Raw genomic sequence first — 18,057 nt, 5'->3', positions numbered from 1 at the left:
GCTTGAACTAGTTCTATACCACTTCAGTCACTTAGCTTGTAATTAGGGAGATAATTGGGTCAGCTCTTAATTTAGCTCTCTCTCAGCAGATCCCAAAACAAGGAGAACTTATCTGAGCATTGTAGTAAATAACCACTTACAGATCGTCCTCAGTTTAGAACAGTTCATTTAGTGACCGTTCGAAGTTACAAGGGCATTGAAGAAAGTGACAGTTTTTCACACTTACGATCAATGCAGCACACCATGGCTACATGATCAAAGCTGATATGCTTGGCAACTGACTCCTATTTATGACAGTTGCCATGTACCAGGATCACGTAAACACCTTTTGTGACCTTCTGACAAGCAAAGTCAATGGGGAAGCCAGATTCTCTCAACAACCATGTTATTGGTTACCACAATTGTTAAGTGAGTCACTGCAGATCCTTCACTTAACAATTGTGGTAAGAAAAGTTGCAAAATGGCACAGAATTCCATTCATAACTGCCTTGCTTGGCCACAGAAGTTTTGGGTTCAATTGTGTCGCACGTTGAGGATTGTGTCCATAAGAATGACTTGAAATTTTATACTTCTGGATTCAGAGTTTATGAAATGACTATCAAAGATGCATGGGTATCTTTTTGTCTTCAAAATAATAATAAATAAATAGGGAAAAATATCCATGAAAATGTTTGGATGTGATCACTCATACACATACTCATTCACAAACTGATAGAAAAATAGATTTAAAAATAGAGTTAGAAAGTTAGACATTTAAAGACATCAGACTTGAAGGATTTCCTCTCTTCTTTCATCCTTGCCTGGTATTTTATTTGGTGAAATAAATAAACACAACCAGCTTCTACCGGCTTCAAGCAGCTATCTATTTTGCATTGTTCCAGAGTATTGACACATTTTTAGAAACATTGTATGATGATAAAATAAAACATGACAGGCTTGTTTAATGCAATGGTCAGTTGTTTTCTCCCCTCCATCATTCTCATTTAAAAAAAGAATCCTAAGACCTTGTGGGAAGGTTAGAATAGAGATCTACCATGTATTTAATAAAAATCACCATACTGCCAACTTCTACACAAAACTTTTTTCTTCTTTCTGAAATAAGTCTCTTTTGTTTTCTTGAATGATTTAACTTTATTTATTTATTTGTTTGTTTATTTATTTATTTGATCTGATTTGTCAATTGCTTACAAGATAATAGGTATAAGGATAAACATAGTTATGAATACAAGAAATGAGTACATATAAGAAAAATAAAACGAAACAATAGGACAGGGACGGTAGGCTATTTGGTGCACTTATGCACTCCCCCTACAGACCTCTTAGGAAAGGGGTGAATTAATTAATTAATACAATTTAAATTATTAAACTAAAAAGAACACAAAGGCATTTTTCTGATGTTTCAAGGATTCAGTGCAAATAATTTTTGATTTTTGAGAGGAGGGAGTTGTCACTGATTTTAACACTCTCACTTATCCTCACTGGATATCTGAATGATTTCACAGGCACATGTGCTATGAGAAATATAACACTGGCTGAAATAGCTGAATAGAATTTGAACCTGGAAAAAAAATGAAGACACACAAAAAAGACAAAAAACAAGAAAGCCACCAGACCAGATCTGGATAACACCCTCCAGGTTCTAAAAAAAATCAATCAATCAACCAATCAAGATCAGAAGACAACAATCAGAGACTATAAAGCTAATAATTAACTGCCGTGCACCAAGTCATCTCAGACCCATCTATTCTGACCTATGGTTCCCCCAACAACACGAAGCTGAGTCCTCATCCCAATAAATCCTTTTATTTGATTTACAATGAATTTTCTCTCCAACAAAGTCCTGGCCAGCAGTCTTTCATGATATTTCCCAGTTACAAACCTTTATCAGGGTTGGAGAGGGGCCAGGCCTGTATCCTTTAGACACCACAATATTTAATGCAGGAATGAACTAATTGTTTCATATAAAGCCCCACTCTCCTTCCGCTCCTCTTTTATACTCTAAGGGAGGGGCCATTCACCATCCACCTGTAGCTTTACTCCCAAGTTGGCCCTTGTTCCTCAGCTATTCTGTTTGTCTGACAACTCTGTGCGTGTACACACTGGGAACAGGCTCTAGCTGTTCTTCTGATGTCTGACTCCGAAGGCATCTGATAACTGTCAGATGGTCCAGCCCCATCTCTGCCTCTGATGCAGAGCACTCGTCAAACCCTAATCCTTCCCCAGACTCCAGGACTGGCCCATGCTCCTCCCCAACCTCCTCACTGTCCAAATCTGCTGCCAGCTCTGCTGGCTGCTGTCAGGCCTCAACACCACCAGCTTACAGGTTCAAGGAAGGCTAAGGTGATCTGGAAAGGAATATGTGATAGATGTTTCTGGCAAAAGATTAAAAAAAAAGCCATATGGGTCTCAGTCAGATGTTCCCCAATTAGCACACATTCTGATTTTTCCAAAACTCTGTCCATTCCTTAGCCAGGTTGTACAGGGCAAACGAGCATGAGTAAGAATCTACATGTTCATGTGTATGTCCAATGTTGATGCAAGTGTAATTTCACTATTGCATAAAACATGAACTTATATCCCCATCAAAGTAAAAGAGGATGTCCACTAATAAATTTGATGTTCATACATTGGCCAAGGTCATGTTCCATGGACTCTCACTTGTCCCTATTTCTGGACTGAAAGGAACACAAGGAAAACAGGAGTCACATATGCATCAGGGGATTGTGGAAAAAAGGAAAGTGATATAGAAATGTATAGGAGTCTCAGTGGATTTTACTCTGATAGTTGTTGCCAACTCAGGAGGCACTACTCATCTCCATTTCAAGGCTATTGAGCTAGGACTTTCTGAAGACATTTCAACACTCATGGCCAGCATGACATCATAGAATGTTGTACCTTCTCACTGAAATAGTACTTATTTATCTACTTGTATTTGCATGCTTTCAAACTGCTAGGTTGGCAGGAGCTGGGATGAAGACAGGAGCTCAACTTTTCACATGACACTCTGGTCTAAAACCTGGGCTTCCAGCTTTCCATCTGATAAGCCCATCATCTTAACTGCTGCTCAGCATGTTAACTACTGAGCCAACACACCACCCAATATAAAAATACATAAGAGTGGATAACTTTTTTATTGTAGTCTGAAAGACAAAGTACTTCCTTTTTCCACAAATGGCACTCAAGAAATAGAAATTTTGAACTCAAAGCTTACAACTGTAGGGAGCTGCAGCATCTATACCAAAGAAAAATAAATAGCATGCAAATTATATTAGAAAAAAGACTACTTAAATGCAATGCCTTTTCACAAAATTCCCATGGTTTTGCCTTGTTATACTTTATTTATGTCATGATCCAGGTGAAGTTCATTATGCTGATATTTACTCATTTAATGAGATGCTATACAGACCATCACAGTAGGAAAACAGGAAGATCTGGAAACCAAAGCACTTGCTCAAAGCAGCGAGGTATTTTTTGGAAGTCAGGAAATCAGTTCAGCATTTCATACTTAAATTACTTTGATTTGCATATATGGCTTCGGGATGTTGCTCACTTCATTTTTTTTTATCAGTTTGCTTTTGGTGGCACTGTCAGCTAGCAGTAATGGTGTTTTCAAACTTAATCTTCAGCCTGTGCACATGAAAGACTTCAGGGTCATTTCTCAATTAGATGGGAAGTTAGTGCTGAAGGGTGACAGGATTCTAAAAAGGTAGTCCAGTCTGACTTATATTGTAAGCACCCTGAGACCCTCCCAATCACCCCATTAGACAACTACCAGCCTTCTTTGCTAGACAATTCTGAATAATACAAGCAATTATTTGGCATTTTCAAATGCAGTACTGTAAAATGTGATTCTCTATTGAAATCCATTGCTTTGTTTTAATTGGAAACGTTTCACACATGGAGAAAATAATTAAAGGGCATGTTCTCTGGAATTGCATTTGATGTAAGCCAGGTAGAAATAAATGTCTTATTATAAGAACTCTCTAATACACATGAGTATATGTCAGGAGTAATGTTGGAAGGTGTGCTTTTTTGTTTTCCTATTTTCCCTTTTATTTATTTTCCTCCTCTGCTATTGGTTGTTTAGATTACATAGAGTAAGAGGCATTAATACAAATTACAGCATCTCTTTTTTCTCTCTGGTACAGATGAAAGTCTGAGTGTTATCCTAGATGGAAGATTCTGTATTAGTTGTATGAATCAGGCTTTCATCTTGCTTTAAAATAAATTGCATACTTTAAAATAGTTAGGGTGCAAAAAACCCCATGTTTTCCCCCCTTCTGGGCCACCAAAGCATGCAACAAATCATCATTAGGAAGAAATTACTTATTTTGGCTATAAATCCTAACAAAATTGCGGAATACTATTTTGTGGGGATGGGAGAAAGTTTTTTTTTCTATATACAGAATCCAAAAGATGGTCTCAATGTAGTTTGCTTTGATGTATTCATTAGGGAAAAAGAGATGAAGACTTATCCTGTCAAAACAAATAAAATGCCAGAGAATAAAATGTCTATGTTGGCATGCATTATAGGAAATTATTTTCTGAAAGACAGCATGATTCATCTTGAGGGGCAAATTATTTGCTTTTGCATCTTCCTATCTAGGAGAGAACATAAATTTTGCTGGCCCCAAATTCCTATGCTTTTCCTATATCCAGAACACCTGAAACATCTGGATTTTCATTTTATATGAGCAAAATAAAATATATTTTGGGCACACATTTATTGAATCATTAATTCAATGATTCATTGAATCATTATTATCATTATACTACTACAAAGTCATCAAGTATGCCCCCTACCCCGTATATATAAATATAAATGCAAACCTAATCAAAGACTAACAATTATAAAATCAAATATACCATGTACCATTAAATCTTGGTTAGTACATTTAAGACTGCACGCTACTTTTCTTAATTAAAAAGTGTTAGCAAATACTGAGAAGAAAAATCCTATGTATTGTTTAACATATGATTGGTCATTACCTTCACAGAAATGTATTATTTGCTTGAGCAATGGGAAAAAAATTAGAAGAAAGAGAGTGAGAAAGAATGTACAGATGTTAAATGCTGGTGCACATTTTTATTTTTTTATTTATTTATTTTGATTTGTCAATTGCTTATAAGATAATAGGTATAAGTATATACATAGTTATGAATACATGAAATGGGTACATACAAGAAAAATAAAAGAAACAATAGGACAGGGACAGCAGGCACGTTGGTGCACTTATGTGTGCCCTCCTAGAAAAGGGGTGAGGTCAATAGTAGACAATCTAAGGTTTAAGTTTTTGGGGTTTGGGGAAGAAACCACAGAGTCAGGTAGAGTATTCCAGACATTGACCACTCTGTTGCTGAAGTCGTATTTCCTGCAGTCAAGTTTGGTCTAGTTAACCTTGAGTTTGTATCTATTGTGTCCTCTTGTGTTGTTATGGTTGAAGCTGAAGTATTCATTGACAGGTAAGTCATTGCAATGTATGATTTTACATACTGTACTTAGATCACACCAAAGACGGCATAATTCAAGGTTTTCTAGGTCTAGAATTTCAAGTCTGGTAGCATAAGGTATTCTGCAACAAGTAGAGGAGTGGAGAACTCTTCTTGTGAAATATTTCTGGACTTTCTCAACTGTGTTAATATCAGATACGTAATGTGGGTTCCAGACTGATGAGCTGTATTCAAGTATTGGTCTAGCAAATGTTTTGTATACTCTAGTTATTAGTGTAATATTACCAGAGAAAAAGCTATGTAAAATTAGTTTAACAACTCTTAATTCCTTTTTGGCTATGTAGCTACAATGGGTTCTAGCACTTAGATCATTAGAGATGAGTACTCCAAGATCCTTGACAGAATTTGGATCATCAACAAGGTCTTGACTATTCAGCCTGTATTTTATTTTCTGATTATTATTTTTTTTGCCAATATGTAAAACAGAGCATTTATTTGTTGAGATTTGAAGTTGCCATTTGTTTGACCATTCTGATACATAGTCGAGGTCTTTTTGAAGGGTAGCAGTATTGTCTGTGATGTTGAATAGCTTTACATCGTCAGCGAAGAGAACGCTCTTAATATGATCACAGAGGTCATTTATGTAGAGTATGAAGAGACTTGATCCTAGAACACTGCCTTGGGGGACACCACTGTTGACAGGTACAGAATTTGATACATAATGCAAAAGGCACAAGTTATTTGTTTATATTAGCCAATGATTAGGGTTGTGGAAAAATATGTGTTGATCTTCCTCAGCTGCTAAATTGCAAAGGCAAGACGTACTGGCTGACTTTGCATATGTCCTTTTTTAATGGATCTGTGAACCCAGAAATAGAATCCAGTGAATTCCATTCAAATAGTTTTTACATCTGAATAGGCCTGAATAATGTTGTGCAGTGCAAATAGTAATTTACGCAAACATTCAGGGAGGGATATTTCCTTAAGTTGCTGGGCAAAAATAAATAAATACTGTAAATAAATAAAATAATTCTTTCTAAAGGGGCCACTTGTATAATTATTTTTGTAATGGTACAGGTAATTGATTTGCTATTTAATTCTACATAAAAATATGCACTTTTAGATATATTACACTATTACACTGAATACTGTAGGACTCCCTTCTGAGACCTTTGGTCAACTGGTTTTGGTTTTTATGAGTTATGTAAGTTTCTCCTTTTTCTTTCTTATTAACTCTAACTTTGATCCTGTCTAAATTTGAATCCAGTGGTCAAAACTTCCCACATTTGGTTGAAGAATGTTTAGTATCACTGCTGTAACTATAAAGGATTGATTAGGTAAAGTGGTGTTCACAGGATCTTGCTACTTTTGTTGCAACAGGTGTTCTGACATAGACTTCCCAAGATCATGAAGCAGACTCCTTGTCCTGATAAAAACCCTTTTATTTAGGTTAAAGTGAATTTCTCTCCAACAAAGTCCCAGCAAATAGTCTTTCGTGAGATTTCACAACTATAGACCTTTATCAGGCTCGGAGTGTTACCAGACCAATAACTTCCAATGCCATGCAATTCTCCTGCAAATACCACTCCCCTTTCAACTACTTTTTATTCCCTATGGGAGGGGCTATTCACTGACTACCTGAGCCTTTACTCCTGAGTCAACCCTTGTTCTTTAACTGTTCCCTTCTCCTGGTAGCTCTGTGCATGTGCACACTGGGAACAGGCTCCAGCTGTTCTTCTGCCAAACTGATCTCCAACCCTGAAGGCTGCTGATAACTATCAGACGGCCTTGGCCCCATCCCTGGCACCTCCGAGGCAGAACACTTATCAGAGCCTTCTCCAATCTCCAGGACTGGCCCATGTTCCTCCCCAACCTCCTCACTGTCCAAGTCTGCCACCAGCTCTGCTAGCCACTGGCAACCCACAACAACAGTCTTTTTAGATTGTCATGCAACATTGCAAAATACGTAGAAAAGGAATTTATGCAGTGGTGGGATTCAAATGTTTTTACTACCGGTATAGTGGGCATGGCTTGGTAGGCATGGCAGGGGAAAGATACTGTAAAATCTCCATTCCCTCCCCACTCTTGGGGGAAGGTTACTGCAAAATCCCATTCTTTCCCCACCCCACTAACCTGCTTTCCAGCTCTGTTCTCCTGTGCAGGGCAACAAAAGAAAACCCAGCCAATCAGCTGGGACTCAGGAGGCAGAGAATAGATGGGTGTGGGGACAGCCTAAGGTGGTATTTACCGGTTCTTCAAACTGCTCAAAATTTTGTCTACCAGTTCTCCAGAACTGGTCAGAACCTGCTGAATACCTTCTCTGAATTTATGACATAATCCCATAATGCTGCTTGTAATGAGTGTTTGGAGTAGAACTTCAGATGTTGTCCTTCTTTCACTAGAGTCTATGTATAAGTCAAACTTGTAATCTGATATTATCTCTGATTTATGAGACTCCATTTTCCATACATGCTTGTTGACTGTGTTGAGATTTTACTTGATTGCAATAACGTTAAGTGTACAATCAAAACGGAAGGTACCTGTCAATATGGCTTATTCAAGATTACAAAAGAATATTTACCGAATATTGATATATTCTTCTTCAAACATACTTATTCATGGAAAATTCCCTACCTCTTCAGAAAAGTCATTTTGACTACTTTTTTATTCTTTTTTTAAAAATTAATAATATGAATTAAGTAAACTTTAGGAGAACAATTATTACTATGATAATCAGTGTTACTCAGTATGAGAGGTAAACCTTAAAAGATATGAGATTCTCTGTAATATTCTAATTAACATAACTTGATGATGCACTACATAGTGCAAAATAAAATGAGAGCAAGTTAAAATAATATTTTTAAAACAATAGTTTAAAAGCAAACTAACTGGGACAGAATATTTTGCTAATATTATTGTCTTAGCAAACATACTTTGAGTGCTGGAAACACAGCCAGACTACTTACTCATCCTAAGAACAGCTAAACTATTCTTCCAAAGTTCTTCTTCTTGCCGAAGAGGGACTATCATCAATATTAATCAAGATGCAAAAGCTACCTGTCAGAGCAGTGAGGTTACAACTGAGCAAAGAACATTTCAACAATGAACACAATGTTCATTTGCTCCTAACCAGTTCCCATGAGGGTCCTTGATAAATTTAACCTGTCATGTGGTGAGATTTGTGGAGTATAGTTTTAATAAGTAAGGATTATATCATTTTTCATTATGCTGTCAGCAAGCTTCTAATGTGATAGCTGGTGCACCAGCGCTTTGAAGACCAGCAAACAGGGAGGCGGACTTTGAAATGAATATATTTAGACAGATTGGCTGGCCTGCCAATCAAAATTATTTATCCATAACCATTTTTTTAAGTACCTGATACTGTGCTAGAAATAAAAAATCTACATAGACATGTCTATAGAGTTCCCGGAAGTCAAGTTCAAGTTGAATTTTAAAAAAATCTTTATCCTTATCTTTACCATTTTATATATATATATATTAGAAATTATACAGGCCACATCAGAGGTGGTATTCAGCAGGTTCTGACCAGTTCTGGAGAACCGGTAGCAGAAATTTTGAGTAGTTCAGAGAACCAGCAAATACCACCTCTGACTGGCCCCATCTATTCTCTGCCTCCCAAGTCCCAGCTGATCTGCTGGGTCTTCTTTTGTTGCCCTGCACAGGAGAACTGGAAAGCAGGTTAGTGAGGTAGGGGAGGAATGGGATTTTGCAGTAACCTTCCCCCAGGAGTGGGAGGGAATGGAGATTTTACAGTATCCTTTCTCTGGAGTGGGGTGGGAATGGATATTTTACAGTATCCTTCCCCTGCCATGCCCATCAAGCCACACCCAACCATGTCACACCCACTAAGCCACGCCCACAGAACCTGTAGTAAAAAAAAAAATGAATCCCACCATTGATCCACATCGAAAAACAGGACAACCTGCTTGTACATTTTAGACTAACAAATTGTACTATTTTGTGAGCAAAAGTTCACTTCATTCCTCATCCCAGTATAAATCTTCATCCCATCTCATCCCCGTATAAATCTTAATCAATGTAGAACAGAGATGTCAAACTGGCAATGACAATTGTTGTTACATGACATATCACAACTTTTTTCCCGTTCACTAAACTGGGGTGGGTGTGGCCAGTGTGTGACACATCTGGCCCATGGGCTACGAGTTTGATACCCCTGATGTAGCATTTCCCTTGTATCTGATGCAATGAGCTGTAGCTCACAAAAGCTTATGTCTTTTAATACAATTTGTTTGTCAGGAAAGATGCTACCAAAGAATAATATGGCTGTCTTTTTATAGTCCAGTATACAGAAAGCTCAAGATTTAATATTTGGTATTTCCAGTGGCAAAGATTTGGAAGCTGAAGATAGGAGGGATACTTGCATAAGGGAGACTCTGAAGAGCTAGTGCTAGACAATGTTGGACTAGCTGAATAAATAGTATTCTCACACTGCAGTAAACTAAGTTTGCTTAACCATATGTTTATTGAATTAACTACAACTTCATGGGTTTGCTCAGCATGCTAAACTATTAATCATGGTCTGGCTTCATAGCTCATTAAATGAAAATGACGCATCTTTGCTTTGACTCTATATATTATGGAGACACAATCAAAGCCTGACCCAGTACAAGGCAGATTCCTATTTTCCTGCAGATATACCTCAATGCTTTCCATTTAACTAGAATATTATATGCAATATAATTCTCCCTACCTGTACTTTTCATATTACCCTCCTGCTTTGAAGAATTATCCATTAAGGGAACATTTAAAAAGAGAATTTTTTTTTGCCAGAAGTGACTTTTGTAGTGTGTATTTTAGAATCCTTTGCCAGCAATTTAATTATACAACCGGCAGTGTGGGAATGTAGTGCCCTGATGGTGTGTAATGCCTTATAGGAATTTGGGAATTTTAAAATCCCTTATATAAGGATCCTAGCAAAATGAGCAAAGCAACTATAGAACAGGTACTCCTGAATTTAGTACTTTCTGCTTTAATGATGGATAGAAGTAATTTTAAAAGTTTTTTCTTAATTTGAACTGAAGAGTTCTAGCTTTAGGGTAACCTTGTTGCTGCAGCTTTTCTCCAGATTGGTTTATTATTAATCACACTAACTTTTTTTGAGATACACCATGCCTTTGACCTCTCCTTCCCTCGCTGACAAGCTAGAGCAATGGTTTTGCATCTCTAAAGTTGTGTTTAAAATGAAAATCCGTTTTGTGCCACATTCCCAATTTTCTTTTTTCTATCTTCTTTGTAGGAGTAGTTTTATGGAATCCCTTGTATCCTAAAATCTAAAAGAATAAGAAACAGGTGGACAAATCACAATTCCAGTTTATGTGCTATCATACATAACCAGAGAGGGGTCTTTACTATTTAATAATTTTGCAATACTTATAAAACTTTGTTGCTAGCTTGTTTCTTGAGGCTGCCTGTACAAAAGTCTAATATCAACCCATTAACCAGAAATGCCTGAGGCAAGACATAAGGATTGATAAGTATGAAGAAGATTAGCAATTGTCTTATCAGAGCAGGGCAACCTTGATATCTTCCAGTTGTTTTGAATTACAGCTTCCACAATCTCCTGCTGTTTTCCATGCTTGTTGTAGCTGATGGGCATTAAAGTCCAAAACATTTGGAAAGCAACCATTATTTCTATCCCAACTGGATGTTGCTAACAAAATAGCTCTTTTTTTTTATAATAAGTAGTAAAAAAGCTGCCTGGCATCCATGCAGAACAGAATAAATGCCAGTCACAAGCGTAATCTGGCTAACATTCATCATTTCCTTTTCCCCTCCATTTCAAAACGTGATGGGCATTATTAACATTTTTATTATTATCTGTGAGATAGATAAAAATCTTCTCAGCCCTTTTTAAATCTTTAACAACAGAGCTTAGGTCTGTGGATTAATATTTTTAATCAATCTTTTAAAAAGCAGTCCCAGTAAAATAAACACTAGAATAAAAGGAATTTTTGAGAAATCTTGTATTCTGCTTAAAAGCAATGCTGAAATACCAATTTTTACATGAGTCTTGATCAGGGACATGGCAAAATAACTTTCTGTTTTCCCTGAATGCTTTGAAAACAAAAGTTGTGATAGGAATATACACATTGAGTTCTCTGTATTGTAATCCCCTGGTTATTCTTCATTGCCTCACAGTGGCACACACACCTGCAAAAAACAGCTTGGAGCAATTTATCATTGCAGAAGGAGCCACTTTCACTGGGTAATAGACAAGAATAAGTTAAAATGTATGTGAAACAAGATGCTAGATGCTGTCATTGCCCAGAAATTCTGCAAAAAGACACATGAGGGAAATTCAAATGTAAACAGTGCCTGGGAATCATTTCTTTGTCCATTGGCTCTATTTAGCTCATTTATTTGGATAAAGAAGTGTCTAATTTACAAATCAAACTTTCCATTAGGATATGGACTTAAATCTGTCTATTGAGAGCAATTAATATTCTGTTTCAATTGCCAACATGTTTCCTGGGCATATATTTTGCAGAATGCGATTACTAGCTAGCAATAAATATGTACAGATACTGCAGAGTCCTTCAGTAAAAGATCCAAATGCTTAGGGACTAAGCTTTCATATTGTTTACATCTGATGGATATTTGAAAGAGTTCATATATTTCATTTAAAAATATGTTTGGAGGCAGTGTGAAAAGTAATGGAGTACCCCAGCCCACATGCACACTTTGGTATGGTAATCCTTTTCTTTCCTAGAGAGAATGATAGATTCAATTCTTTTGAATTCCTTTTAGATTTTCTTTCTCAGAGGTTCTATTGAAATACTTTTTGCCTCTTTTAAGAAAAGCTTTCCATTATCAACATCTTTTATGTTGAGCAAAGCAAAACAAAACAAAACGAACCCCTTCTCCCAAACAATAGTCGTCATGTAGATAATGAAGAGTGTTGTAATTTAATTCATCTGGAGAGTAGCAGTGTGGGAAAAGTTATGTATGGCAACTTTGGGACCACAAATTCCTGATTATATTCTCACATTCTTCCCCCTGTCTCTCATATTTCCCATATTTTTCCTTTTTTAAAAAAACTAGTAAAAGCACATGGCACCTTATCCACTGATTGCTAAATTCGTTCAAGAGCTTTTGATAAGGAAGGTTATCCAAGACTTTTTGAAAGTCCACATATAAAGTATTACCAGGATTACCTGTGTGTACAGTGCTTTTCAACCTCGGCAACATGCTGGTCAGGGAATTCTGGAACATTTAGTCTACCCATCTAAAAGTCACTGAGGTTGTGAAACACTGGTTTAGTATGTTGTACATTGGCACATATTTTTAAGAGAGGTGCTGTACTGAATACCAAAAGGGAGTTTAGCTAATTAGCACTGGCAATATTACAAAGTGCATAATCTTCTTTTGTATGTGACTTGCATGTCAAACTAAAAATGTCCTTTTCTCATAGAAGAATGTAAATTCTTGTTTATATTCAAAGTAACCAATGTTTAATCCCATTTGGAGTCAAAAAAACAACTTGATGACTTCCCCTTCCAGTTTCCCTATTTAAAACTGAACTTTTTGAAAGGGTTGGATCATTATGTCACTTTCTGGGTATTGCATTATTACTACATTTGAATCAGAACAGGGATAAATGAGGAATCTGAATTTTAATCTGAAAGGACTTTTGTAGTATGCCTGTCAGTTTATTTGAAAGGAACAGCCTGCATTTGTAACATATGCTCAGCATATTAATGTCATAAATGTTAATAGTTTTTTTTTAAATGTAATATTCATTATGTAAGGTCCTCTCTATGGAATAGTGTGATATTTAAAAATATATAAGAGAAACTACTATTAGAAACTACTTTAGATTTCTTTAGAAGAAAAAACAAGGCTTCTTAATATCTACATGCAATTAAATATAGATGGTAATGGATTTCTGTATAATAACTGGGATAGAAAATGTAGGTATGAAAAGAATTAAGGAGTTTGGCATAACTGTTGTTACAAGTATTTGGAAAATTTTCCATAGATGTTTTGATTCAAATGCAACGAACTAAAAATGTATCTATTCCTGTTTATAGGGGAACATTGTTACATTGCTCTATATCATTGTATACTAATAAACATAATTAAGATTTCAAGTAGAGTATATCTTGAAGATAAAGCCGCCAGATCTTTTGCATCATGTGGCAGTGATTTTTTGGTTACCTTATGTGCTTATCAAATTTGAAAGGTAGTAGCCATGTGGAAGGATCTTTGTATGTGAATTCTCCATGCCAAGATTATTGCACACCAATGATATTGACATGAAAATGTTGAAATAGTCCCCAGAAGTTAAGTCTTTACTTAACAATTGCATTCCAGTCTTTACTGGAAGTTACATTCAGGAGCTATATGAAACAGTCCTATGAAGGTAAGGAGATCCAAAGCTTCTCCACAAGTAATTTTCATTAGTCTGAGATTGCTCATTAGTTTAAGATGAGGAAGAACTAGTCAAGTCAACTGTACTCCTGGGCATAGAAGTTCACTAGGTAACTTTGTCTCAGTTAATCTTTATCACTCAGCTCAAGTTTTACACACAGGGTTGTTGCTGAGGGAAAAATTGGAGGAAGGAACCTAGGCAATCTTGAATTTTCAGAGAAAAAGCAGGATATATATCTAAAAAATAAAATAAGGTAAAAACAAAACCTGAAATATCTCATGAAGAAAATATGGAGTTCCATAAAGTTCCTGAGTTCTCCCATGAAAGGATAGATAATGTATCCTAGCCAGAATGTGGGTTGTTTTGTGTAAAAGGGCTGAATGGTATAACCCCATCAACTGTGTTTTTAGCACATGGATCATATTCTTTTGTGTGTCTGTAATAGAGTAGAGCACTAGTAACTACTCAATACAGTGTGTGAAAAATAATGAAAATAATTTAGAAATTGTTCAGTGGCATATTTTTCAATCGATTTACGACTTTAAAAAATAAAATAAAACATCCTTTATTTTGAAGAATTAAAGTTGAATGAAGGTTAGGGTTTTGTTCAATCACTCAGTGAAAGATAGGATAGGATTCCACTACCATCCCTTTTTAATCCCACATTGAATCAATTCCAAACTAGAATCTATTCTAGTTTATTCCTTAAATGATTATATCTTAGGGAAATGTAAAAAAAAATGATTTCAAGTCAAGCTGACTTTCTGGTGGCTCTGTGGATACATCTATGTGGCTTTCTTGGGAACAATAGATAAATTATTTGCCACTCTCTTCTCTCAGGTTTGTTTGTTTATTTTTACTTCTCTACATAGCCTATTTTCCTGATGTTTCATGGAAGTCTTTCAACCAGACCCCATCTTTCTTTGATTCTCAGGGTAGAAAAGATAATCTGAAGCCACTATTGCCTGAGACTTGTGAAAAACAAGAGCAAGTTCTTCTATACCATAAGTGATGTTAAATGTATAATGCTATTGTGACATTATCTATTTAGGTTTCAGATATGCAGGTAAGTTATTAGGTAGATATATTCCCCATAGCCAACTTGAAATAACATATCACATATTATGCTTATTAGTTACTGAATATGATTTCACATTACTAATATCAAACTATTTCTCTCCTTTTCTTAGAACAAAAGCCTGAAAAATAAACTCCTGTCAGGGAATAAACTTTGTGGAATTCATGCAGAAGAGGTAAGAAAAAAATACAAAAAAGTGTTATTCCGACTCTAGTAAGAACAGCTATATAAAACTTTTTTCCTCAGCAAATTGTCCTGTTGATACTGAACACTTTATGAGAAATTCCAAGGCATTCTAGAAGATCTGCTTGATAGGAAACAATGCAACTTATATTCCAAAAATTCACATTCATTCCAAGAATGAGAGATTAAAGAAAAAAATGATGCCAACCAAGTTGAAAGTCTACTAGCAACAAAAATAAATAAATATCTGAGCAGGGCATGTTTTACTTTTTCTAAACAATGGCTCCTTTTCTCAGTAAACCATAATTTCGCCTGGTCCAAACAATATGCTATATGCTATATATTTATCTAATTGTGTTATTTAACCCATTAGGGGCATGCATAGGGTGGAAGTGGAGATAGAGTATGTTAGTATATTTTGAAAATGGAGCACTTCTTCATCTATATTCCTGAATCCAGAATAAAGAATTGAATACAAATTTTAATTACTTAGGAACAACTGATGTTCTAAAAGTGATGGTACTTTATTGAATTTCAAGAAGTTATTCTATCACAATTTGGCTATGAAATAGACACTAACCCCATTTGGATTCACTGGATTTTTCCCATTAGTTTTGAGCTCTCACCTCAGATCAATGCAAAGGATGAAAATAGGAATTTGATGAAAGACCTTCATTGATAACAAAATAAATCTATTGTTGCAGGTCACAAATTAAATAATGTAAGGAACTAATTATGGCAACATAGGTTTTTAATATTATTAATTTAAAGTAGAGTAGTAGTAGTAGTAGTAGTAGTAGTAGTAGTTATAAGGCACCTCTGTTATGCTAAATCATTTGTGCATCAGCAAATAATTTTACAAATTTGTTATGGAACTGAAATGAAGAAAGGTAGAAAATGTTCAGTACTAAATTGTTTCTGCATCAGATTCAGTGTTTATATAAGATTTTTCATAGTGTTAAGTAGTATCAAAATCATCTTATTTCTTTTTCATAATATTATGAAAATGTATTTCCTTGTTTGCTACCTTGCCCTTTGGAGTCACATGTGGGCAGCCTACACATTGTGGATCATTTGTTATAGAGCTAGCTGTCTTCCCTCCCTCCACCCCCATGTTCATAATTATTTATGTATATGTTTATCATTCATCTATATGCTTCTAGGCATCCATTTCTGCCTGGCTTTGACAATAAATTGTTTAAAAAAATTAAACCCAGACACTGATCTGGTATACATTTCTGAGATCAGCAATTTTATCTAAAAACATGTAGCCTTTTAAAAACATGGGTAAATAGTATTTTCACAAAGATAAAAAGCACAATATATAATTTGAAGACTATAACTAACTATTGCTATATTTTTCAAGGGTTGCAAATTTTTGTTTCCATGCAGAATAGGCATGATCTGTGTGATCACATAAATAATGCTATATCTTATTAAAAGAAAAGAGGACAGATACTTTCAACATTTCAAATAATTCAATGCCATGGTTTAGGCAGAAAGCTTTGTTCTGGCTCAAGGATAGTAGAAGAAATGCATTTCAAATAGCCATTCCTGGTCCCACTGCTATAGCTTTTGCATGCTCCTGTTATAATATATCTAATAAAATGAAGAATAACTATTTCCAGATTACTATCCCAGATAATCATAGAGTGACCCTGAAATATTTTCACATATTCATCCAATGTCATATGCTTGCTTGCAGTGTCTCCCATATAACCAATGGGTTTGAGTTCTTAGTGTAATCAACTCTTGGTTATTTTGACTGTGATTGACTGAATAGTTGCCTTTAGCAATTAACTTTGGCCTTTGCATTGTCTCAGGATTGCTGATCTGAGGAAATGGTTAATGAACATGCTTCTATCTTCAGGAATTCTCTAGGGAATATGTTATGATGGAATAGATTTGCACAAATTACTGGACTAGTTCACATTATGGGGGTTGCATTCTCCAAACACACCTTTATGTATATCTGTTCTTTATCATCAGCTAAATAATATTTTTATTTATGTCAATGGATTTCAAACTTTTAACTTCAGGAAATAATTAATCTTGCTTGCCTGCTTCTTCTGCTGAATTAAAAGATTCTATAAGTGAATTGAGTCATGGTCTAGATAGAATATGCAGAATTCATGAAGGTCCATGTGATACCTTTATCACCTTGTCAATTGAAACAATTCTCTAGAATATAGTAATATGTGCTACAGGAAAATATCAGTAGCCACAAATGAGCTTTATTTAGGTACAGCTTTCTTGGTGGTATTTATTTTTAAAAACAGAGTTACAAGTAAGCTTTCCAACATCTTAAGATTCTGTGGAAGTGCTTTGAAACATCTACTTCGTGCTATAAAGGCAAGAAATTGCTTATTATATATGACAATACTAATAATTGCTATGGATTTATTAGATAACAGGCAATGACGGGTAATAACCAATACAAGACTTTCTATTTAAACATATACCAAAATTAAAGCAATTTTTTGTCAGACTAACAGGTAAACTCATAAACCTTGCAACACAGTAATAAATAAAGGTAATGTTGAGCATAATGTATTACTTCAGCTTCAATTTAACTTTCTCTACAGCTGTTCACCTAAGGAATTCAGTTGTGCTTGCATTGTTTCTACACACAAAGCTATAAGAACAAAACAAAATGACAAAACAACAATAACAAGGAATATCCATATGCTGCAAGGAAAGTATTGCTTTCTGTGAACAAAAACACAATTTAATCCAAATTTATTGCCACTACCATCCATCCATAACAATTGCCAGAAAAGAGAGGATATTTTTAGAGCTGCTGTTTCAACCTAATTCAAAACAAATTATTGAAAAATGATGTGCACATCTTTCTCTAGGGGGTAGGGGGCTTCTACTTTTCATTCCTAAAAGGTCAAATTAAATTGCCAAAGCTGATTGCCAAAGCTGAACA

At 35.4% G+C, this 18,057-nt stretch overlaps 1 protein-coding gene across 3 annotated transcripts in view; it reads left to right on the top strand.

The window, feature by feature from the left end:
• LUZP2 (leucine zipper protein 2) overlaps positions 1-18,057 on the top strand; it is a 418,915-nt gene that overhangs the window by 286,145 nt on the left and 114,713 nt on the right. For all 3 annotated transcript variants that reach the window (XM_087921245.1, XM_087921244.1, XM_026706368.2), the window contains exon 6: positions 15,055-15,117. In XM_087921245.1, the coding sequence (XP_087777371.1) occupies positions 15,055-15,117 (63 nt within the window). The remainder of the gene's footprint in view (positions 1-15,054; positions 15,118-18,057) is intronic.

Source organism: Pseudonaja textilis, chromosome 1 (genome assembly GCF_049901715.1).
Source record: "Pseudonaja textilis isolate UNSWEBS1 chromosome 1, rPseTex1.2, whole genome shotgun sequence".
Lineage (NCBI taxonomy): Eukaryota > Metazoa > Chordata > Lepidosauria > Squamata > Elapidae > Pseudonaja > Pseudonaja textilis.
Note: the sequence above shows the minus strand (reverse complement) of the source record. Positions and strands in the feature narration are given on the sequence as shown.